The following is a 25,633-nucleotide window of genomic DNA, read 5'->3' as shown; positions in this document are numbered from 1 at the left end:
TTTCTTCTTCAGAAAATGGGTTCCCAAGGATGCTTTCTCTTTTCCAATCTACAATGGCCTCTTGCCAGTCTATAAATGCCCATAGCTGCTTCTGTCAATGGTTTTCGATTTACAGACTAAGTGCTTTATGAGGCTTAACATAGCAACACAAATATTTAAATTGCTCCTACATTTTACAACCCTAACTGCTGCATTTTATATAAGGTCCCAAAATGAATATTGTTATTGATAAAAATTGAATGCACCAAGAGGGCTTGGGATCACTGAGAGAGAAAAAATGGAACATACAGAGAAATCCAAGCTGCATGATGAGAAAGGTAAGAAATCTCCAACAAGTACATCTGCCATCCCTGAATGCCAGCAATAAGCAGAGGCGGGTATATGTTTGACCCCTCAAAAAACTGGACTCCCAATATTATTTCATAGAAACAAATATGAGTTTCAAAATGAGTAATACAGTTTTGGAAGCAAAAGAGTAATTTGTGAGGTTTCAAAATTATGTGGAAATATTGCTATCCATTAGAACCAACTTTAGTCATTTGTTTGTTTCTAGTTAGTATGAGCTGGTGTTCCTAAACTGCTTCTGTGATGGGCAACCTTCCATGTCAGGTCCCAGAACTTTGCATAGATGCACTGGGTGGAACAGAGATCTGTGAGGAAAGTCCAAAGCCTCAGTTGTGTAGATTGGTGGCGCTGCACTGCAGGCTCTGGGCGTCTAGACAGATAGACATTGCCCTGAAGCTTCAAGTGTCACCTAAAATACTAATTTAAATTAAAAATGACTACGTTTCTAACAAAAAGCAGAAAATGCTTCAGTAAGGCTAACACAAGTGTCAATGAGTATGTCTTTATGAAATGGTCTGGTGTCTGAAGGAAGCTTGCACTGTCTTATTCAGGGTAGTGTTTGTAGCCAGCTGCACGGTGCTTGGCCAGGTGCTTCCTACTGGAGTACACTTCTCACTAACAGCCAGATCCCTTCCATAGGATAGGCTGGGTTGGTATTCCAGTTCTGGTAAAGACTTTATAAACACCTCTAAGCAATGATTAAATAATACAAATTGATTGCAATTAATTTATTTGATAACTAATGATAATAAGTTCTTTTTCAGCCTTCTGAATTTATCTGAAACTTTTCCAAATGTTATTTTTTCTTTTTTTCAGATTTTTTATATGTGTTGGTTAACCTGATACTAAAAATCATAATCTATAACTGTGATACTGTTATAGATTATGGTGCATTTCCAGCAAATGGTATTGATATAAACATGACTACAAAATTTGTAATAGCTTTAACATTGCAATACTAGTTCTAAATATGCATATAGTGTGCATAAAATAGGAAACTTTAGAAAATGTAGATGAATACCAATTATATCATTAGGTATCCCAAACTGAAAACAAGCTTAACTTACTGATTAGATACCTGCAAGGTATTAAAAACTAACTGAATAATAGGTAAAGATTGGAGCCTTTTGGAAGATAACTAATACTTTTTGTAGTTGAAAAAATGATATATATTGAATTGGAGAAAAGATTTAAAATTTTAAGTAACTTTATTTTGAGAATTTAGCAGGATTTTAAAATCTCATTTTTTACTTTTATGAGATTTGTGTTGTTATTTTTAGTGTGTGTGTGTGTGTGTGTGTGTGTGTGTGTGTGTGTACATGTAAATTATGGGATGCATGCCTCGGTGCCATTGCAAATACATGGAGATCAGAGGACAAACCTGTGTAGTTTGAGGGTTCCAAAGATAGGACTCAGGCTTACTTAGGACTCTTACCTGTTGAGAACCAGCCAGCCAGGCATCTCACTTGCCCAAGGACTCATTTCTTAAATGAGAACTTGAAATCATTTCTTAAAACTCTGAATATTTAGCCATTCACTGCAACACTACTAGAAAAACAAAAATATTTAATAATGTTGAGTACCTCTCATGGTCTGTGTAATAATACACTGTGAGAAGCATTATGCTCTCTAACATGAAAAGTCATAAGGCAGATTTTATTGCTGTCAGTTAATAGAAGAAGCAGCAGGAGAATGAAAAACTTAACTTAAGTTGCTGAGGTTACAAGGGGAGGGAGGAGACCTAGACCAGAAGTTGAATTCTTCAATTGCCAATGAACCTCATCCTCTTAACTTCTCAGAAGAGGCATTGCATCGTCTAGTATAAGGTCAAAGACGATATTAACCCAAGGGACATTCTGATTGCTATTTTATATATTATCAAATATATTTTAATGAAACTCTTACTGCTGTCTACTAACCAATATCACTAATCGTTATTGAATTGATCACTGGGACTGTGAAAAGTATAAGTTCGTTTTCTAAACAGGTCGGGAGATGATCATACCACTGAACTGTAAACATCCTGATGAGTCTATGAAGGGATAAAGCAGCTGTGTGCAAAGCATACAATGCATGGAAGTCAAAACAGCAGAAGTCACACCACTGTGACCAGGATTAGCTGAGGAACTGACTGCTTGCAACTTCACTTAGGATTCTCCAGAGAATAAGCCTAACACACCCCAAGAAACTTTGTGATTCTCCAGGGAGAAAGAGGAATTAAAATCTAGAACTATTCTTAAAAGTTATGAGCTGTTACAAACAAACAAATTTGGCCTTAACAACACACCAATATGCTGCTGCCACCAATGCCTCTTCCCTAAGTAGAGCTGTTTCCAGATGGCATCAGCAGATTATCAGCAGGTTCACCTAGTCGGAACTTTTACTGATCCCTAAATAAATCGTCCAATGCAAATGATTTTGGGGTCTTTATGAATTGCATGCCATGGAGACAATCTGTCTAGTCATTTGTGAATTGTAGTTTTTATGAACAGCTTGAAGTTTTACTAACTCATTGACTTGTTTTTGTCTAATGTTTTGTGGGCACTAGGACTCTTAGGAAAGATAAGGCGTTACCTCTCAAAGAGGCCACTGCCATCTCCAACCGACCGGAAGAAGTTTGATCATGAGTTTGCCATCTCCACTTCCTTTCATGGGATACATAACATTGCCCAGAACAAAAGCAAGGTTCGAAAGGTGATCTGGCTGTCTGTGGTGCTGGGCTCTGTCTCACTCTTGGTGTGGCAAATCTACAGTCGCTTGGTCAATTATTTTGCATGGCCAACTACAACATCTATAGAGGTTCAGTATGTGGAAAAAATTGAGTTCCCAGCTGTGACATTCTGTAACTTGAACAGGTAAAAATCATTGCTTTAATCATGAATTTTAATTAATTTTAGTATAAATTTATTTGGATAATTAGCATAAGGTGTTCTGATGCAGTATTTAACATACGTTAAGAAAATTGTAATTTTTAAGTTGAACTTAAAGTACAAAGATAAGGCAAGAAACCTGCTAATTTCTTCATCAATTCATGTTTTTCCTCTTCCCTTCTTCCCTTGTGCAGTAATATGCTGGGAAAGTACCAAACTCTATGGTTAAGTAGAAGTAAAAATAATGCAGTTCCCTGAACTTAAGTTTGCTAGTAAAACAGGGGAATCCTTATTTATTTGAGTAAATATTAAACACAACATAGATATATACCCAAGTATTCTATGTGGACTGTTTTGGAGATAACTGGAAGCTCCAAGGAATAGATGAGGGAGAACTAAAAATGGACTAATGCACAATACATGGAGATCCTGGGTTTAAGTGATAATAAAATGGAAAATCTACCATAGTAGAGGCGGGACTAGCTATAGACCCAAAGGTATGTGTCTTGGTCCATTGCTTAGAGTCCTGGGCTCTGAAGACCATTACATTCTGCTGAATTCTCTGAGGACAATCTCAAGCTCCAGACCATAGTCCACTGCAGAAAGTTGCAGTCACTGTACCATGTCAGCAGCTAAAGGATAGGTTTTTCCTGTGAGGCCTTGACAAACTGAACTGTTAAAGTATTTAGTCTGAAGGAAATATAGACTGTGTAGACATGATTCATCAGGGGTATTTACTTGCTAAATGTCAGCACCAAACATGAAGTTCTGTACAGCTTAGACAGGTTTCTTCACTACTCTACCTTTTAAAAGTTGTCCTCCTGGTGGATTGGGAAAGAAACCAAAAGCTCCCCATGCCTCACTCCCCAGCCAGGGCTTCCAATGTGTTCTGGGTGATTCAGGTTTACATGTTAGCTCCACCCAGGTCCATGTGGCAGAGGCTAAATTTTTGATGACTGTGACATGGAAGCTGGGTATATCCTACATCCCTTTGATTCCCACGTGTCAGGTGGAAGAAAGACGTAAGAGGGCACACTTTAATCCTCTTTTGTGTTGAATTACCTTATGGATAGAGATTGATATCTGATAATGTTGCTAAAGGATTCATGATATCTAAGAAGGAATCAAATTTTTTTTAATAATTCCCCAGGAGACCTGTGTGTATATATGTAGGTTAGAGTTCAAACTACAAGCTTACCCTATCCTGACATTACTGACACACTTCTTCCCACTAACAACCATGTTCTGAAGCAGAAAATAATGTGTTTTAAAATGCTGAAGATAAAAAGAAAGAATAAAAAAATTGAGAAAAGTCATATGATAATACTTTTATTATTGTTATATTTTTAGAAAAGGACATATTCTTTTTTTTACTTTTATATTTAAATTAGGAGCAAGCTTGTTTTACATGTCAATCCCAGTTCCCTCTCCCTCCCCACCTCCCCTGCCACCCACCAAACTCCTATACCATCTCATTGTTGCTTCCCAGGGGGGTGAGGCCTTCCATGAGGGATCTTCAAAGTCTGTCATCATTTGGAACAGGGCCTAGGCCATCCCCCATGGGTCTAGGCTGAGATAGTATCCCTCTATGTGGAATGGGCTCCCAAAGTCTATTCGTATACTAGAGATAAATAGTGATCCACTGCCAGAGGCCCCATAGATATTCTAGGCCTCCTAATTGACACCCAAGTGCAGGGGCCCTACAACAGTTCTATGCTGGTTTCCCAGCTATCAGTCTGGGGTCCATGTGCTCCCCCTGGTTCAGGTAAGCTGTTTCTTTGGTTTTCTCCAGCCTGGGCTTGGCCCCTTTTCTCATCAGTCCTCCCTCTCTGAAACTGGATACCAGGAGTTCAGTTCAGTGTTTAGGTATGGGTGTCTGCTTCTGCTTCCATCAGCTACTGGATGAATGCTCTATAATGTCATATAAGGTAATCATCAATGTCATTATCAGGGAAGGGCATTTAAGGTAGCCTCTTGAACTATTACTTAAATTGTTAGTTGGGGTCATTCTTGTAGATTTCTGGACATTTTTCTAGTGCCAGATTTTTCTTTAAACCTATAACGGCTCCCTCTATTATGGTATCTCTTTTCTTGCTCTCCTCTATTCTTCCCCAAACTCAACTTTCCTGCTCCCTCATGTCCACCTCTCCCCTCCTCTTCTCCCCTTCTCATTCTCCAAACTCCCTCTCCCCTCCCTTCATTCTCCCAATTTGCTCAAGAGATCTTCTCCTTTTCCCATTCTCCAGGGGACTATGTATTTCTTTCTTAGGGTCCTCCTTGCTTCCTAGCTTCTCTGGCGGTGTGGATTGTAGGCTGGTAATCCTTTGCTCTATGTCTATAACCCATATATGAGTGAGTACATACCATGTTTGTCTTTTTGTGACTGGGTAAACTCACTCAGTATGGTGTCTTCTAGTTCCATCCATTTGCCTACAAATTTCAAGATTCCATTGTCCCCCTCCCTCCACTGATTAGTACTCCATTGTGTAAATGTACATTTTCTTTATCCATTCTTCAGTTGAGGGGCATCTAGTTTGCTTCCAGGTTCTGGCTATTACAAATAATGCTGCTATGAACATAGCTGAATAGATGTCCTTGTTGTATTAATGGGCATCTTTTGGGTATATCCCTAAAAGTGGATTTGCTGGATCTTTTGGTAGACTGATTCCCATTTTCCTGAGTAACTGCTATTCTGATTTCCAAAGTGCCTGTACAAGTTTACACTCCCACAGCAGTAGAGGGGCATTCCTCTTTCTCCACATCCTCTCCAGCATAAACTGTCACTGGAGTTTTTGATTTTAGCTATTCTGACAGGAGTAAGATGGTATATCAGAGTTGTTTTGATTTGCATTTCCCTGATGGCTAAGGATGTTGAGCACTTTCTTAAGTGTCTTTCATCCATTTTAGATTCCTCTGTTGAGAATTCTTTATTTAGTTCTGTACTCCATTTTTCAATTGGATTATTTGGTGTTTTGGTGAGTCGCTTCTTGAGTTCTTAGTATATTTTGGAAATCAGCCCTCTGTCAGATATGGGGTTGGTGAATATCTTTTTCCCATTCTGTGGGCTGCTGTTTTCTCTTGTCAACTGTGAAGGACATACATTATTATCAGTTACATAATTTAATAGTAGCATTGCTTTTCATCTAGACAGTAATGGAAAGTTGTCATAAACATCAGCCTCTTAGTGCATCATTGTTCAATATACTAAATGTCACACTCAATATAATAAGCTTAATATTTGCATCTGAAAGTTGCCAATCTGCTTCACTTGCAGTTTATAAAATAACCATTAATTTCAATTATGAAAAGTTTCTTTACAGTAGCAATGTACAGACAATAAGAGCTAATCTCATAAAGATACATTTGGCACAGAGACATATAAAGTTGTACAACAGATTCTGGAAAATGAGATAATTATTCATGGCCTTTTTATTTGGATCTAATCTAGTAAATTATAAATAGCTCTGTAATAGCAGATTTCCTGCTAAAATCACCATTATAGAATTCACCACAGATTTCCATTACATTTTGCCAAAATTCTTCATATCTTTTTTCTATTAAAAGTACAAACAGTGTCTTATGGATAAGAGCTCATGTACCTAATTCACTTTCTATTCTAGCATACATTGCCAAAATTATCCTTTAATGTCTCTCTACCTTATATACTTAACACCTCTTTAGTGAATTTCTTTTCTGAATCAGGAAACAAAGAAAATTACACTATAACTATAAAGTCTTCAATTCTATCAGAGATCCAAGAAGGAAATAATAGTAGCTGAGTGCAAGCAAACAACTTCCAAAAAATGTAAGAAATGTCAGAAACAGAAGACTGCCTGGACAGTCACCCAAGGTTCCTCTGCAACACTGGGGCATCCATCTTCAGCCTACAGGCCTAGCATATCTGACAGACTTTTCTGTGCAGCAGCATATTCTGAAGGGCTGTCCTATGTGTCTTGGCAAAGTTTGGTACTCACTTTCTTTTGTGTTCTGCTTGTCCAACTTGGATAGCATACTGTCAGCAGTCAAGTCAAAAGTACTTTCTTGCCCAGTGGATAACTTTTGCCACAAAGAAAGTAAACTCCATGTAGAGTTTCTTCAATGCCATCATCTTCTCTGAAGTAGATTTGGGTTGCCAGGAGCAGACATGACTCATTGTCATAAAAAATATGTTATTAAAACATCTTAAATGTCATATTCTGCAGATCTCTGAAGTTTTTGAAGACAACCTGTCTTTCTGAAATATATCTGTTTGACTTTAAAAGCATACCTAATATGACCACAAGTTTGATTGTAATGACTAAATATTAACTTTCATTTCTTTATATCCTAATGTTAATTTTCAAGGACTACAAAATTGCATTACATTATTAACTGAGTTCTATAAGTACAATATCTTGAACAAGAGTCAAAATATGTGTACAGTGTGTTCTAACAAAATAATCTCAACTTTGTATCAATATACACAATCAATATCAATGTAAAATATTTAAAACCAATAGTTTCTTTTGAAAAGTAGATTCAATAATCTACCCTTTTAGCCTGTCATATCTATATCCTTCTTTCTCTTTTTTTTTAGTACAACAAGCCTGAATTTAATCTCCTTTTTTGAACTATTTTTTAACCATTACCAATAACAACTTGCAATCAACTACCCTAAATAATGACAAATATCCATAGCCCATTGAAGAACCAAAACCACCCACCCCACCTCTTGGGACTATGGGCATCCTGTTCTTAAATTTTCTTCATGCTGTCTGGGCATGATGGCATCTTTAGGGGATCCTGAAAAGAAAAATTAGGGTTAATTTTCAATTGGTTATATTATTTGTTGTCCAGTCTCTGCATAATGGAAAGTGCTGGGCTTGTCTCAAGTCCTGGCTAGAGTAGTCTGTGAGGCTGCATCATCCATTCTAGCCTCTGGCCCTGAGCAGTTTGAAGTCCAAAGCTAAAGTTTAGGTAGTGTTTTCAGCTTAGTGGTGTTATCATAGTCATAGTAGAATCATCATTGTGGGGCCAGATCATCCTCTTGGAAACTTCAAAGTCACTCTGTTAGGTGTGGTCATAGTTCATTGCTGAAAACTGAAACATTTTAAACATCATATACAGCAGATTTCCAAGAGGCTGAAGGATCAATATTTGTTATGTACATCCAGAGTACAAAACTTAGTTCCTATTATTCTGATAGAGACTCAGACCTGAAATCATGTACAGGAAGCTAGATGAAGCCTTTTTCTAGAATTAGTTAATATTCTATATAACCATTAATATGATAAAATGTTTAATATATGTGTATATATTAATCTGCATATATTAACCCTAAAATTTTTGAGGTAATATCTATACATTAAGAAAAACTTTAAAGATTCAAAATAAAACCAAATATTATGAAATTAGTGGCAATACAATAGTCCCTTATTTTTGCTTTTCTTCTGTCTCCTATCAGGTGATAGGAGACATCCTATCCTATCCTTCAGACATGAAACAGAGATTTTGGATTTTAATTTAACAAGCGTGCTTGGGTTTAGAGAAGGAGAGAGCCACACTCCAACTCCAAAGCCAGCTTTAATTTTTAATTGGACAGGGACTACAAAAAGACCATGTGTATTAAATGTTTGTAGACAGAAGCAGAAACAAACATTTGGGAAGATTTATGAAATTTTATCCTGTTGGAAATGTGATATGCTATCATACCAAATTACTCCTTTTCTTGGGACATTTTTTTTTCTGGATGATTTGTTCTTTTTCTTCACATGTCTTATTTGTCCAGTAGTCTTCAGATTCCTTAGCTGGATGCCTTCATTATCCTGAAAAGACAAAAACAAAACCTTTATCCAACCTTAATTTCGGGAAGGTTACCTTGTCAAGTTCTATCTGATCAAATGAAAAACATTTGTTAGTTTTAAAGTTAGTTTAGATTAAATGACCATGCTGTTTGATGAACTATCACCTCTTGTAATCAAGAGGTCTCTCTTGTTCAGTCTAATCTTTATCAATTTTGATGGTACCCATAACTTTTCTTTCCCATGGAAACAATGACGAAAGGTAGAAATTGTGTAACCAATACAACCCTTTACAAATGTAGTTTTGCCTTGTTTCTACCTTCTAGAAAATTAACTTTTATCATTCTAACCAATGTCTTCATTCCTTAATAGATTCAAAACCGAGGCTGCATCTAAATTCAGCATCATTTTCTTCTTATGGGATGTAGTTTCCAAAGTCCTCCGCCTTCAGGAAATTAGTGCCAACAACACTGACTCTCTAGAGACTTTAGATTTTGTTACAAGTCATCAAAACTTCAGCATTACAGAATTTGTCAAGAAAAATGGTTTTTATCTCAATCAGGACACTTTGTTGCACTGTAAATTTTTTGGAAAACCATGTGGTCCAAAGGTAATAGTTGAATATTTCTCTAAATTTAATCAAGATAGTAGACTATGATTTTATTCTCAAATAAAAATCCCTAGAGAAACAAACCTATTTATATAAGTGCATTTCATTAGCTCTGCTAACTTCTGCTTTGTAGTAGCAGGAGATGTGGGATCCATGTGAGACAAATCTCTTCCTTCAAGAAGTTCCAGATGGGGTTGGAGAGGTGGCTAAGGGGGAAGATCATTACTTGCTGTACAAGCATGTCAATCTGAGTTCAAATCCAGCAGCCTTAGAAACTGGTGCTGCTGTGTGCCTGCAGGCAGCTGAGGCAGGAGGATGGGGGGGGGGATGGATACCAGCCTAGCTTCAGGAAATAATGTGGAAGGTGACAGATGGATACTCAAAGTTGTCCTTAGGCATCACACATAAAAGAGCATTGCATAAGCACACATGTGCGTGCACACACACACACACACACACACACACACACACACACAACTTTTGAAGGCCCTTTTTGAAGTATAGTTTGTTTTTTTTTTTGTTTTGTTTTGTTTTGTTTTGTTTTTACGAAGTAAAAGATCGTAACACAATAGGATACTGTAATTTTTCCTTATCTTTCAACACCATATTTGAAGAAAGCATTTGTGTCCTCCTTAAGAGCTATCACACTGTTTTTAGATAGTGGCATTTTATGAGAATACACAGAAATGAGTCTTCTAGTCTTCAACTAAGAATTATGTGTCACATGCACAATATGTGCAGTGAGCTTTATATTCACGTGTATCACATCTAAAATTCTATTTCAATTACTTGTACAATTAGTCTAAGATAAAGCACAGCATGCCTGGAATCTGATCTGTTATTTCCTGCCTATCCAATCCCTATTCTATGAGAGAGATTCAAAGTGAACATCAAGTTCATAATCCCAGGAGACAACCAGGCTTCTGAGAGGGACAAAATGGATACTCCTGAGAGTGGACAGGGATAATGACAAGCAGAAGGATGGCTTGAACTCTAACCTAAAGGGGCTCTTCTTCCTTGCTTTGTTTTTACTAACACATTGCAATTCACTACTGAGAAAATTTTCACTAGTGATAATATACATTATGAAACCCCACTTCTAATAATCTCTGAAGTCAATATATGAATTAGGGTTTAGTTTCCTGAGTAATATAAAAGCAGGCCTGACTTGAGAAAACGCTGTACCAATGAGCCTCCTTACTGTGATTCTTCTTCCTGGTCTCTTAACTTTTCCTGCCTGCTTTGGGATGCTATCTCCCCACAGAGAGCCAAAACTTCAGCCACCAAAATTTTCTCACAGTGACGTATTAGCACTCAAGAATCCAATGGAAGGCTCATCATCTGTTCTTAAATCAGTTAGTGAGGCAAGAAGTTAGGGTAAACAGATCACCCCATGTTATACAACACACACATCTTTGTGGAGGATGGGATAGTTATCATTAGAGGTCAATGGAGAGCAGAACGTGACTGATGGAGTGGTGATGTGTCAAAGGAGGGGTGTGAAAGCCATTCATCAAAGTCTAAAAACAAGTTTCTATGAATCATTACTTAAAAAGTAAAGCAAATTATTTTTAATTGTTATTTTAAAAAAGCATTCTTGCCAGGCGTTGGTGGTGCAAGCCTTTAATCCCAGCACTCGGGAGGCAGAGGAAGGCGGGTCGCTGTGAGTTCCAGGCCAGTCTCCAGAGCGAGTGCCAGGATAGACACCAAAGCTACACAGAGAAACCCTGTCTCAAAAAGCCAAAAAATAATAAAAAAGCATTCTTAATTATATGTGACAACATCTCATTTTTAAAATTACAGGCTAAATGACCTAAATGTTCATTATACAAGTCAAAACTGTTGATAAAATAAATGCACAAATTGCCAGACTATGAAAACTTTCTGACATAGGCAATCACATATAAAATTTTGCAAGTATAGAAAATGGTAGGGTGATTGGAACTTTGGGGCATTGAAAAGTTCTCCACTGATTGTGTTCTATTTGATTCATTTTCATATTGGAGGATTTCAAACACGTTTTTACTGAATATGGAAATTGCTTTACTTTTAACCATGGTGAGAATATCCAAAGCAAGAATAAAGTGAGTTTGTCTGGAAGAGGCTTAAAGCTGCTCTTCGATGTCCATCAGGTATCCACTTTACTTCATTTTAGTTTGGGCACATGACTCAATTTTTAGTAAAAATATTTTCTCTGTCAAGCAAGTTCCACCAGTTGAGTTTATTTCACCCTAATTCACTCTAATGCCCATTGAATTGTGAATTACTGTTATCTTACAGCTTCAGAATGCAGATGCAGCGACACAATATTAGCTGTTCTACCACCTTCTATTATCATAATCCCAGGGATCATGTATGCACTAGAGTAAAGAAATGGAAAGTTCTGTCATCCCATGTATACAGCTGATGACACTACCACTAAAAACACAATTGTAGTAGAATTTCCATCTGAACATAGAAATGGCTTTTGAGAAGAACTCTATATATATATTGATTCATCATAGAATTCTTCTCTAAAAAGAAGAAAAGACCCTACTATGTAAGAATAGTACATACATACACTTTACCTAAACCTTATTGTTCATTGGTTTGCTTTTGTTTGTGGTTATTGTTTGTAACTGGCCTATGAAGTTGTATTTGAACCTAAGACTCAGGTGTCCCAACATCCAAGAATTGCATTGCTGTTACTTCAAAGGTGCTGGATGAATAGCTTTGATACCTGCCCTCTGCTACCAAGGGTTTGTAGATCAGTATTCTTCTATGCTGGTAGAGTATGTATTGAAAGACAAACAATGAATGACAGAGAAAGATTGTCATCTAATCTTTAATCACAGAAAATTACTGCATCCTCCATAAAAATGAATGAGGTCATGACTCCTTTTAAAGAACTTCTGTTAATACCATCTTCATAGCTTCCAGCTGTATCTCACTTAAAATAATTGTACTTATTCCAAAACATAACCCTGCACTCAGAAAGTATTTGACCAATATTTATACTATTTAGATAATAGCCCTAGGGTTAGTTTAAACATTAATTATGAATTTTTATTAGTGTAAAATCCAAAATATTTGTATAATACAAATAAAACCTACAAATATAATATGATGTTCCATAAGCAAATGGCACCTAGATGGTTCTGTAGAGCAACCTAGTCAATACTTCTTAGAAGATTTTAACAAGTCCAGAACAAATGGGCCTCTGAGTTCCAGGAGTTTAAAGCTTGCTCTTCAAAGGATAATTACATAATATTGGACTGATTCATTGCACAATCTCTATATGTGCACATTCAATCTTTTCCTTATAGCCTAAAACTGCAATATCACTAACAATTTACATGCTAGTATCTTTACCTGATACAGATGTATATTTTTTAAAGGTCATTAGAGAAATAGTGTGGATTTTCACAATTATTGAAGAAGACATTTGAATTTTAAACAAGGTTTAATTACAAAGACACCTGCATCAGGAAAGAAAGAGCCAAGTAGGGACTTCTGAAAGGCACCTAGAAGATGAGACAGTCAGAGGAAGTAAGGTCATCAGCTGACACCATTGTGCTTGTGGATTTACTCAGGAATAACTGACACAGGTGTACTTGTAAACTCAGGAGCAGTTGCCTGTGATACAGCCTGGAAACAGGTGTTTTAGATACCTAATTTCAACACCTCACACACAATAGATTGAAGCCTACTATGATATAACTGATTTTAAGAAGTTATCTGTGAATTGCTGAAAACAAACCTTGAACTCCAGTGGAGCTATTATCCATGTATGTGTGTGTGTGTGTGCTCCCTTCAGGAGGAATTTACTGATAATCCCATACCTGGTTTTGCTGATGCTGGGATCATCTTTGTTATTCACTCCCCAAAGAAGGAGCCACAGTTTGATGGCTTAGGTTTGTCTTCTCCTGTGGGGATGCATGCACGGGTGACCATCCGCCAACTAAAGGTAAGAACTTGGGTGATGTGGAGAAAGCAGAAATTAGTTGGTAATAAATGCATTAAACATACAAATAACCTTTTCCATGACAGACCCTTTTCTCCTATGCATTTAAGCTATGGCTGGAAAGGCCAACACTACATTTAATAGTCTTTTTCTTTATGTGGAGGCTTCTCTGTAGTAAAAGGCAGTAGATTCCTATGTACAACCTAAGTGAGCGTGGGAAAGCCTATTAAATCCAAGGTAAGTTCACATGGCACTAAGAACAGGAAAGTAAACTTCAGAATTGAGTGTTTCCTCTGTGAAGCCATATGCAAAGCATTTTTAAAAAGGAAAAAAAAAAAAACCCTAAAGTGCAAGATCAGCGTCATGGAGACAAGCCAATGTGGCAGGCTTCCATGTGACAGACTTAACTCAGGAACTCCCTTAATTAGCTTTCTGAATTTGCATCCACTCCTTGTACTCTTGGCTAGTTAGACAGGTGTCCTTTCCAAAGATAGGATGTTTAAGTGAAGTAACATAAAGGAAGCAAAGTACTTGTTGCATTTTAAATAAATGTTGTTCAACAAAGGATTAATTTTTGTCATATTGTTTGGTGTTTGAGAGTCATCTGAGTAATATGATGACATAACATTTGTATAAATGTTTTTTCCTTATGTGAATTAATTTTAGAATGGTTGACGTAGCTGATGTTTTCACTTAACATTTAGGTTAAAGACATAAACTCTGCTATTGTAGTGGCCATCAGGGCTTTCAAGATAGTAGTGTGGACACATGGGTAAATTTAGCGTATTGAAAAATACTTTTAAAAGTGCAGAGATAAGTCAAAGTGTATATCATCCTTTCATGGAAAATGTGAATCAACAGATGTCTGTCTCCTAACCTTGGCACCTGTTGTCTTCAGACAGTCCACCAGGAATACCCGTGGGGAGAGTGCAACCCTGACATCAAGTTGAGGAACTTTAACACCTATAACACTTACAGTTGTTTGAAGGAGTGCAAAGCCCAGCATATACAGAGGCTGTGTGGATGCTTGCCCTTTCTGCTTCCAGGTAGATAAAGACTGACAACTTCTCCCACACACTCCTTAATTGGAAGCATAGAAAGTTTGTGTGTCTTGAGTTGTTTTCCATTCTCATGAAAGTCCATGCTGGAAAATGGTCCACTTGCCTCTTTTTATCTCAGCTGTTCCATTTGAAAGCATGAAAGCATCACAGAGGTTTCCAGGAAAGAAAATGATGCTGTCAGTCTAGGTCCTCAATTCTTAATTAGAAGGCTAAAGTCAGATGCCCTTAAATACCTTAAATTGAATGAATGTCGAGGGGTTTGCAATTTGTAATTAAAAATTAGGTTATGCCGGGCACTGGTGGCGCTCACCTTTAATCCCAGCACTCAGGAGGCAGAGGCAGGTGGATCTCTGTGAGTTCAAGACCAGCCTGGTCTCCAGAGCAAGTGCCAGGATAGGCTCCAAAGCTACACAGAGAAACCCTGTCTCAAAAAACCAAAAACATAAAAAATAAAAATAAAAATTAGGTCATTATACATATAGCACTGCAAACCCTAATGATATCACTGTTGGGAAATTCTTTGCCTTGTGATGGTGAAAGAAACTTCAAGTCTTCTTTGCACACAGTCTCATGTTTTTCCAGGACCAGGGATCCCTCAAGCAATTAATGAGCCAGGGCTAAAATTTGGTTCTGATTTCACACTTTCTCATCTAGCCCTTGTCACACTGCTCTGTGCTTCCTATAAAATGGGGAGAATTGGGTCCTCCAGAGCAGGGTCCTTATGAAGATGAAACAAGTGACAGAAAATATAGATAAAATCTATAGAAATGATGGGCAATTTAATTTGTATTTATCCTGTTGCCTTTCCTTAGTAGGTCCATAAAGAGATTGGGTTATTAGAGAAGTAGAAAGGAAAGAATAAAACTGTGGCCTCTCTAAATCATTCATGCTCTCTCTCTCTCTCTCTCTCTCTCTCTCTCTCTCTCTCTCTCTCTCTGTGTGTGTGTGTGTGTGTGTGTGTGTGTTTGTGTATATTTACCCTCTATCTTTCTATCTACTTCTTTCTCTTTCTATCTCAATAAAGGTTCACAGAAATGTTATTATTTCAATAAGCAGTAAGGAAAAACAAAAGTGTGCACTAACTTCCTCTCTTTCTCTCTTTATTTTCTATCCCCCTCCCTCTCTCCATCTGCCAGGCACCCTCTCTCTCCCTCTCCCTCTCCATTTGGGGCATAGTCTTTCCCTATAGCCTCACACGCATTCTGAAAACATTCTCAGAGCACAATTTCCTTTAAATTTTGAAGATTACTGAGTAAACATTGTGACTTATCTCAGAGACCACTTGTGTTATACCAATAAACAAATATCTGATTACAATCAAAGGCTTTTTAAAATCAGCTCAGGTAATAAACCTAGGTCAAATATAAATTTTTTTCTTTGTCTCAAGATACAGCAGGTGCATAACAAACATTGCCACTTATATGACCTAATAAAACCCCTAAAACATCCCCAACCTTCCTAATACTGTGACCCTTTAATGTAGTTCCTAATAACCCTTTAATGCTATGGTAACCTCCAACCATAAAATTATTTTCATTATTATCTCATAATTGTAATTTTACAACTGTTATGAATTGTAATGTAATATTTTTAGAGACAGAGATTTGCCAAAGGAGGTGCAACCCATAGGTTGAGAACTTAAGGCAGTTCATCAATGTGAGTAAATATATATATATATATATATATATATATATATATATATATGTTAATATAATATGTTAATATCTAGAGAGAGCAGGCAGGATACAAGTTAGAGTACTCCAAGGTCTCTCTAACTATATGGTCTACTACAAGTCACTTTTTGAGACTTAGTTCTTCATCTGGAAAATGGTAATTCCTCTACCATAAGATTATGAAAATGATAGAATGACTTAAAATTTGGAAGCAATTGTAAAACTGAAATTTACAAGCACTTAAAAACATAGAGATTTGACTTGAGGAGATAAGCAAAAAGCATCAAAAAATAGTATTCTTTTCGATAGTTCCTTTTTCTAGATTCTGACTTGTTTGCATGCTAATATTCCAAAGAATAAATAAATGTCCATATGAAGGGAGTATAGAGAAGATATAGAAAAGAAATGTTCTTTTAATTTGAATAGCTATTTTTATCAAGAATCTGGGGCCCATATATAGCTCAGTGCTGTAGGTGGCTGTCTCGGTGCTGGAGGTGTTGTGCTAAGAATATTTGAAGTCCTGAATTCAATCAACTGCATCCCCCGAAATAAAAACTCCAATGAACTCAAACAACAGTCTCCAGAATAAGTCCACAAAATCATCTCTCCAGATAGGTGCCCACTCCAGAGCTTCACTGTCTTTTCAGTGGGAGAATTTTATTTCAAGAAAAACTTCATATGTTATACTTATTGTTTTTAAGGAAACGGTGTCGAGTGTGATCTACTAAAACACTACAACTGTGTGTCTCCTATCCTTGGTAAGTGGCTTGATTTTTTTCTTTTACTTTTGAGGCTTATATTAAAATTATTTAGTTACAAAACATTAAGTAACATTTTGGATATCCCAAAGATGAAAAAGATAATAAGATACATAACGAGTTTTTAAAAATCCTTTAATACTCACTACATAAACACAGTAAAGGAAAATTCCCTCTAACTATAGGATATCTCTCAGTTAAAGGCACAGAAGAGCAGAGTACCAGCAAGAGATCAGGAGTTTATTTCCAAATCTTTATGTTGTTTATATTATATGCTCTCTATATTATGTCTCTGTGATTTTTTATTTTATTACTGAAATAATTTTAATGCTAGATCAAATATTCCAAATTAGAAAATCATGTAAAACTCAGTAGAATCTTGTTTGTTTAAAATTATTAATATTTTATGAACCATAATTTCATTTAATTAAACATATGCATATGTAAAACCTTTGTTTAAATTGAATCATAACCACACGTCTTACGTATTGACAATGTAGACAGATTTATTTTACCTAAACTTTGCATAGACCCCAAATTAATAATAATATAGTATATTCTGATATAATTTGATCCATACACATAATTTCATATTTATGCTTTTAAATCATTGGTTGCCCTCTTGTAATATATTATATGCCTGTTGTTTTGTTTTTGTGGGATATAGCAACCTATCAAACCCAGGGGACAAAGGATTTATTTTAACTCACAATTCTAGGCTACATTAGTCCAGGACTGTGGGGAGATCAAGGGAGTAGGAGCTATGAACTGCTGGTCATATTTCCACCACAGCTAAGAGCAGGGAAGAGTGAATTGAAAAATGCACACTTGTTCTTACTTTACTTTCTCATGCAGTTCAACATCCCTTGAATGGTTCCACTGGCAGTGGGTGGGTGTTCCCACCTCAATTAAGAAAAACGATGAATAAAGTACCACATGTATGCCCACAAGCCAGCTGCATCTATAGAACCCCAATTGGAATTCTTTTCCCAGATATTTCTAGATTTTTGTCAAGTTAGCAAAACTAACCATTGTACTCGTCTATGAAAGTCTTTTTTTTCTAACCCATTATAGAAATATCTTTAAGATGGCAGCAGTAGAATAAACATTTCCTTTTAAATGGTTATAAAATACTTCAAGGTCTGGGTATGAAGTAGATTTATATTTCTCTTTAGTTTTACAAAGCAATCATGTAAATGCCATAATGCCATATTGAAAGCAAAAAGAACAAGAACTATGTTGTCAAGCTTTTGTTTTCCTATCACTGGTGAAGGCTAGCGGAAGGACCTTGGAAAAGAAATCATGTACACAGTAGTTTGGAGACTGCTGTGGGATAACAAGATCGCAAAGCTGTACATGCATATGTGTGAGTACATTGTGCATGTGCTGTGAGTGTGTCAGGATATGTGGATGTGAGCACCAGATGAGGGTATCCATGTATATTCAAGTGTGTGTATGAGAATAGCATATGTGAGCATATGAGGGTGTTAGATTTTCTTATGTGGGTGTAGGAATGTATAGTAGTGTGTACATGAAGGTGGAAAGATGAGAGAACATGGTAAACAGAGAACCTCACTGGCTGCCTGAGAACCTAAGGGGACGAAGGAAACAAGGAACCTTAAGCCTACAGTATTTCACACCAATTTAGGGTAAGTCTAAAGATCAGTGTAGTTTGAGTCACTGACCTTCACAAGTATATCTGCTGGTTCCTCTCAAAGTGACATGCTACGCACCACTCCCGATCCTGTTCTGTACAAACAGTTGATCTCATATGGAAATAGTCCAGGAATGGCCTGGAATTTCTCATTCCCAATGAAGATCTGACCCCAGTGACTCAGTGGATCAGGATTACAGCTGATTCTATCTTGTTGGTAGTATTAACAGTAAATTAATATGATTTACTAAGATAATAGGTATATTTAACTATTTTTTAAATACAGAAAAAGAAATGATGAATTTTAGATGCCCTGTTATCCTGTTGTGAAATCTTGTCTAAGTGTACTGTTGTGGTTTTCATTTCAGACCACATTGAGATTAAGGGACTGTGCACAATGGGAACACACAACTCCAGCTGCCCTGTGTCATGTGAGGAAACAGAGTACCCTGCTACTGTTTCTTATTCTACTTTCCCAAGTCAAAAAGCATTAAAATTTCTTGCTAAAAAAATGAACCAAAGCCAAGAATATCTCAGGTAATCTGGTTAGTCTTATAAATTATTCATGATTACTTTAAATTTTCTTTAATGAACACTTAAAGTTTCAGGAAATGACATGGTGGTCAGTCTAGGCAGACAGTTTGGAGGTCATTGAGCTAACAGTGACAATGATAGGGATTTAGAGTGACATATAGTCACTTCTGTTAGTCTCTCATTTTAGCTTAGAAAATTAAACCATATTATCAGTGTGTATGCAAATTGAAAGCACAATGGAGTACATGAAGTTGAGAATTCCCAAGACAGCATTATAATTTCTTTCATTATGATAACTGATTTTATCACTTGTAAATATGACAACTTCCATTGATGACCTGTACATTTTTCTGTTACCTAGCATTAGACTAATGGAAATTAACTAAACATAATAATGGTGCCTTTTGCATTACGTTTATTAGAGAGTATTGATTTCTCTAAACTGTAAACAATAAAGAAAAGTGGTTTATAACTGTGTTCCTTAGATATGTTAGAGTATGCCTGGTTGTTTCGGGAAACATTGACAAATAGGGTCCATTCTTCATTAAAATTCTTATTGCCGTCTGAAAACCATGTAGTAATTGATTTCAGTTTCAGCCCAGACAAGTTAATATTTAGCCACTTGTTTGTTGGCTTCATCTTTAAGTTGTTGTGATTTTAACAAATACATAAAAAGTATGTGTTGGGTGTTGGGGACTCAAAGGCTGTGATAGGCATGGAATTTCTCGATGAACAAAAATTACAAGCCGTGCCTTATTGAAAATGTTTCCAAGGTGGTGTAAATGAATGAAAAATATGTGCATGATATAAAATGATTCATGATGCTGCAACAGAAAAGATAGAGGAAGTGTCATCCATAGAAGCCAGAGTGAAAAAGACTTGTCTTCATGGGCTGTTGGGCATGACAGAACGACCTTGGGCAGAAGTGAACAAAACTCTACAGCCATGGGTCTCAAATATCCATTATGATGTTTTGTCATGAGTGCCCTGTGAGTGTCAGGGGAGAGCAGATAGAGTGTCCTGATTCAGGAGGTTGAAGAATTACTATTTATTTTATGAAGAAAAATGAATATTCGCTGAGGTGTGGTAACTTAAATTGAAAGCATAATCCCTATAATATTTATAATAATATCTATAACAAAACTCCTAGGGAGATTATGATGGTTTGGGTGACAGTGGGAAGAATGGTGTGCAAAGCAATGGGACTCTGTATATGTGCTAGTGGTTCCACAAAGACAATTTCCTATTAGGAGTGCCAAACGGAAAATATCAAGAGCTTGACTTGGAATGTGTTGGAGTGTGTTAAATTGTTAGACAAGCAAATGGAATTATCTAAACTTAGTCAACTATATGATTGGAATTGAAAGGAGAGGTCTTGGTAGAGAAAAGAGAGAGTTGGTGCCCTTGGCTGTATCAAGAATATAGGTTTAAGATGGCATTGAACCACTCTGAACATGTGTGAAGGTTTATAAAGGACATTAAGAAAATAAAGTCTTTGCTCAAGTAGGTCAACAATAAAAGGGAAATTGCATTTATCAACAAGGCAGCTTCTACTCTGGTCCATATTTAATTTCTCAATAAAACCTGTGAGCTTAGCTCTTCTATACTAACCTTGTACAAGGTAACAGCATACTACTTCAGGATCATCTAGACAACTTAGAAAAGTCAAGAATTGAATTAAGATTATCATCCAAAAGTTTGTAAATATAATGGGCCACAATTAGATAATTCCGGGGAGGCTGTAGCCATGCCTACTTAGGGGATGGCTATATCCATGTCTTTCTTAAGTTTCTTAAGAATGAAACAGAAAAGTTATGGGGTACTGTTCTCCTCTCTCTGTCTTTTTCTCTAAATATTACCTTCCAGATAATGCCAAGGGGATTAATAATTAACTAACACATGTTGGATCTAATGCAATGTTAAATAGTTTCTGAATCTAAGACGGGGATTAAAAGTAGTAGTGACAGCTGTAAACAATGTTCATTCTGTTTCATACTCAGGGAGAATCTTGTGAACATTGAAATAAACTATAGTGACTTAAACTATAAGATAACACAGCAACAGAAGGCAGTGAGTGTACCTGAGTTACTCGGTAAGTGTGCTGACTCCTACCTCAGCTCTCATTTCCTGTCAGACTAATTTCCTGTTCAGGGGTTAGGTTATCAATGGAGGAACAAGAATCAATTGTCCTTGTCTACTACCAGTGACTAAGTGTTTGTAGTCCCAGAGAAACACCAGTGACTCCACCACACAGGATTTTGCCTAAGCAATCATTGATGCCTATCTCAGAGTTTCCCTCACAGTTAAGTTCCTTTCAGGCTGCCCCCTCACCATGTGACTGTTGTACAGTGTTTCAGGAGGTTCAAATATTTGGTCTTCCACAAAGAGCTTCATGCTAGGGAGGGGTAGAGAAGATCCCAAGCAAGCAATCTTATTCATTTCCTATACAGCCACTGCCTGCTTCTGCTATTGCAACATGGAGTCTTTAACAAACCACTGATTTCCTAGATTCAGTTCCACACTAGAGGAACCCACATAGGAGTCAGAGAACATTAGATTCAGGCATAAGCATTGTCAGATAAAACAGCTGAGAGTGAGATTGTGAGAAAGTATCCAAAATCTTTAAAAGTCCTACAAAAAGCACACTTCCGTAGATCATTTAACAGACATCAGTTTCCTAAAGATGAGTCCAGGTAGACTATTAATAAAGAGTACTTCCTTAGAAGGCAGTACTAGAGCAGCAATGTTCACAGGGGCTAAAACAAAGGGTGATTGCTAGGGTCTTGTGGTGGAGGGAACTGGGGCACTAGCAGTTCAATTTGCATGGAAATTGTCTTCTTGTAAAACAGCATAATCCTGCAAGGCCATATGGTACCAAGTGCCAGTTCTGCTTTGCATTTCATGAGTGCATGTCACATTGTAGTTAAAATTTTACCTATCATTCAAATCTTCCAAAGTCTAAATTAGATTTTTGGGAACATAGTTTTATACTGTTTCCTTTGGGAGATGATTTGTGTGAATATTATTTTCATGTATTACTAGTTTGCATTGCTTTATACTGAATTTCAAAATAATATGATTAATGTAAATTCATATATCAGTCATGATCAACTTAATGAATTCAAATAATGCATACCATGATGATGTTTAATTTTGTCTGATAAAAAATGTAACTTTTAATGGATTTTTTTACAGCCGATGTTGGTGGTCAGCTGGGCCTATTTTGTGGAGCTAGTCTGATTACAATTATAGAAATTTTTGAATATGTATTGACAAATTTCTACTGGATATTCATTTTCTTTTTGCTGAAAATACTTGAAATGGTCCAGAGGACTCCTCCACCTCAGGCAGTATAGAAGAATGCTAATATTCTGTTAGACTAAAAGTAGTTGTTTTTTTTCTTTTCATAATACATATAATCTTAATGGCTCTTTCATTGTTACGAAACTTTATGTTATAGTTTGGAAAGTCTAATAAAAATCATTGAAGGTTCCTACTTTTTATACACCCCTCTCTGCCTATATCGTTTAATATATTCTGTGTTGTCTAATTATTTCTCTCTTGTAGCCTGGGCACTTAAAATATTAATAATTACATGATAAGCATCGTTTAACTTTTTATAATAATGACTGGAAAGGGGTGTACTTTTTAAGTAAATATGGTAACTATACCCATTGAACTGCACACAATTGGTTATTTTAAATGTCAACCTGCCACCACCCAGACTCACCTAGGAATATATAGTTTGCATTGACCCATGGGCATATCTGTTGGGAATTGTCTTGTTTGTTAATTGACTCAACTCAGTATAGACAGCATCATTCCCTATGCTGGCCCTGAACTGTTAAAGAATGAAGGATGCTATTGAAGGCAGCAAACATGCAAAAAACCATGCATTATCCCCTCTCTGCTCTTGACTGTGGATGTAATTTTTTTAAGCACCTGTCTTGACTTCCACTCAGGAGTGGACTATGATCTGGAATTGTAAATCAAATAAACCCTTTCTTCATTAGCTTCGTGCTTTTTGTGGGTAGTTTTATCATAGCATTAAAAAACAATGGATAGCTTGAACAATGGATAATCAAGACAATTTTTCATTTAGGAAATAGTGTGCATAATTTATGCTTTATAAACTTTCTCAGAATTTTTGTTTTCCATAAACCACAGCATTTTTGTTCTTTCTTCTGCATAATTTTGTTATAACTGACTTGAGGGAGGTAGAAATCTGTCCCTTTTTGTACAGATAGATTCATAATATAAATGTAACTGAAAACAAGCTGTGTCAGTGGTATAGAGAGACTGTACACCATTTCCTCATTTCTTTATAATAAATACTATATACTCATTTAATTTAGACAAAAATTCAACAGTTACATTGGTTATGCTTTAAGCGATCAACTACTTTCATCCTCTCAGAATGTTCATGCAATGGTGAATTGCTTAAAAGCCTTCTTGTACACAGTGAACAGTAATCAAGGCAAAAAACTCTTAACTCCAGGCCTTCTTTCAGCTTAGCATGTATGAGGACCTGGTTTCAGTCTGTGGCACAAACAATATCAATCTAATTCCTGATTCTTTCTGCATTGTATTGTTTGGTTACATTTTCTTCCTGACCACATGGCATCCCCAGTCTTTTTTGCTCAGATAATTAAGAGAGAATGGACTGATAACTAACACATACGGACATGAAATACATTGTTCAGAATGAACATTGATGATCAACTGTTTACACTGGTGCCCAGCATCCAGAAAGCTCCTGGCATTTAAATGTATGAGTGCTATCTGTTTGGGAATTGGTGGTGAGAAAATAAAATATTTGTACTTTGAAAACAAAATTTCTAAATGTTGCCTTAAGAAAAGTTGAATAGCCTCTCAGAGCATTGTGAAGTCTGTGGCAGGAACAACCCTAGTGAATGATTACAGCAACGAGCCACCCCAAATGATACAGTCTTGACCAAACAGAAGTGCATGCAGTAGCAACATCAAGAACCTTATATAATCTCTTATCAAGAAGGGATGGGTCACATGACCTCCTCAATCTGTGGATGTCCTACTTAGCAGAAGTCATATATACATATAAATAATGAACAAAATTACTGAGTTCACTCAAGGAGGATTACAGAAAAACACGATGAATGATAAAGAACACTGGGGAGGGGAATGCTAACACATGAAACATTGGAAATGTTTGAAATGGAACAAGAAAGAGAAGAGGGTAACTTGATAAGGTCACTATGACAGAGACTCTGACATTTTCTTTTTTCAGGATGATAAGGGACTCCCTACTTAAATCCAGCAATATCACAGTTACAGAGCATAGCATTTCTTGCCTCCCCCCATGGGGTGAGTTTTGTAACAATAACACAAAAGTGAAGTGGGGAGAAAAGAGTTAAAAACAAGTGCTGAATATGCTCTTCTCACAAGTTGGCAAGAAAATAGATGATTGGCTTGATGATGAAAATCTCTGTTCTAAAATGTGTAATAGTTATTGCTAAAATCCAATGAGCTAGCAGTTGTAAACAAACCAGTTCACTTAGACTTGCAGAGAAGCAAAGATAACTTTTAAAAATCAGGAGCAGTAGTTGGAAGATGCAGAGCTGGTGTAGTTGGATATCAGAGTTAATATCAAAGTGAAGTCTGCAGATCACAAAGTAAGAGATGACTATGAGAGCAGCAGTTACACCCAAGCCTGTTGGGATACACTAGCTGTGTAGACATATGACTTTACTGCCTCTATATTAGAGTCTCCATCATTTCTCATTTCTTCTCATCTTCCACCATCATCTTCCTAACCTGTGACTTCATCCCTGGAAGGACAACCATCTCTTAGGACTCTACACTACTCCTTAACAAATGGTATCATGCGGTACAGTGCTATAATGCAATTTCTTAAATAATTCTACTATCATGCAATTTCTCTACTTCTACATAATTCATTAGGTCTTATTGTCTTATGATATCCTATAAGCTAATCACATTGCATATTAAGTACCACTTTCAGTTACTTCTTAAACATATTTATGCAGGCTAGTTTGACAAGGCAGAATACACTCAAATATTTCATCAATTTCTTCACTTTTCAAAATAATTTTCTTTTGATAAAGATGCTTAAGTTTCCCTGACTTTTGAGGGTATGTGTTCTCTGACAAGTGATCCCCACTTTCTTTAATCACACTGGTGATTAAATATTTTCCATCTAAATGTAAGACATTTGAGCAATAGGAAATATTGGCTTACAATATTACAATGAGTCAGCAAATTCACCTAGACAGTTGAATACATTTCATGCAAAAATTAACATAGAAAAGTATTTGCATGCAATTTCCAATTTATCTTTTGAGTATTCAATGTTTCAAAAACAAGAAACTTCAAGTAAAAATGAAATGAAATGAATAGCCATATATT

The 25,633-nt window shown here is 36.4% G+C and overlaps 1 protein-coding gene across 1 annotated transcript; it reads left to right on the top strand.

Moving 5' to 3' along the window:
• The first annotated feature begins 277 nt into the window (after positions 1-277).
• On the top strand, positions 278-22,584 carry Asic5 (acid sensing ion channel subunit family member 5). Its single transcript, XM_035450666.1, has 10 exons — positions 278-317; positions 2,894-3,200; positions 9,368-9,605; positions 11,612-11,737; positions 13,402-13,551; positions 14,447-14,594; positions 16,984-17,040; positions 19,063-19,231; positions 21,229-21,320; positions 22,424-22,584. Exons 1-10 carry the CDS (start codon positions 278-280, stop codon positions 22,582-22,584), a joined length of 1,488 nt encoding a protein of 495 aa, XP_035306557.1.
• The last annotated feature ends 3,049 nt before the right edge of the window (positions 22,585-25,633 follow it).

Source organism: Cricetulus griseus (genome assembly GCF_003668045.3).
Source record: "Cricetulus griseus strain 17A/GY chromosome 1 unlocalized genomic scaffold, alternate assembly CriGri-PICRH-1.0 chr1_0, whole genome shotgun sequence".
In the NCBI taxonomy this organism is placed as follows: domain Eukaryota; kingdom Metazoa; phylum Chordata; class Mammalia; order Rodentia; family Cricetidae; genus Cricetulus; species Cricetulus griseus.
This window is presented reverse-complemented; position numbering and strand designations above follow the sequence as displayed.

Coding starts and splice junctions, on each gene's coding strand:
- Asic5 (XM_035450666.1), top strand. CDS start 278: ATGGAACATACAGAGAAATCCAAGCTGCATGATGAGAAAG. Junction 11,738..13,401: donor TGCTCTTCGATGTCCATCAG/GTATCCACTTTA, acceptor TGCTCCCTTCAG/GAGGAATTTACTGATAATCC. Junction 21,321..22,423: donor GAGTGTACCTGAGTTACTCG/GTAAGTGTGCTG, acceptor ATTTTTTTACAG/CCGATGTTGGTGGTCAGCTG.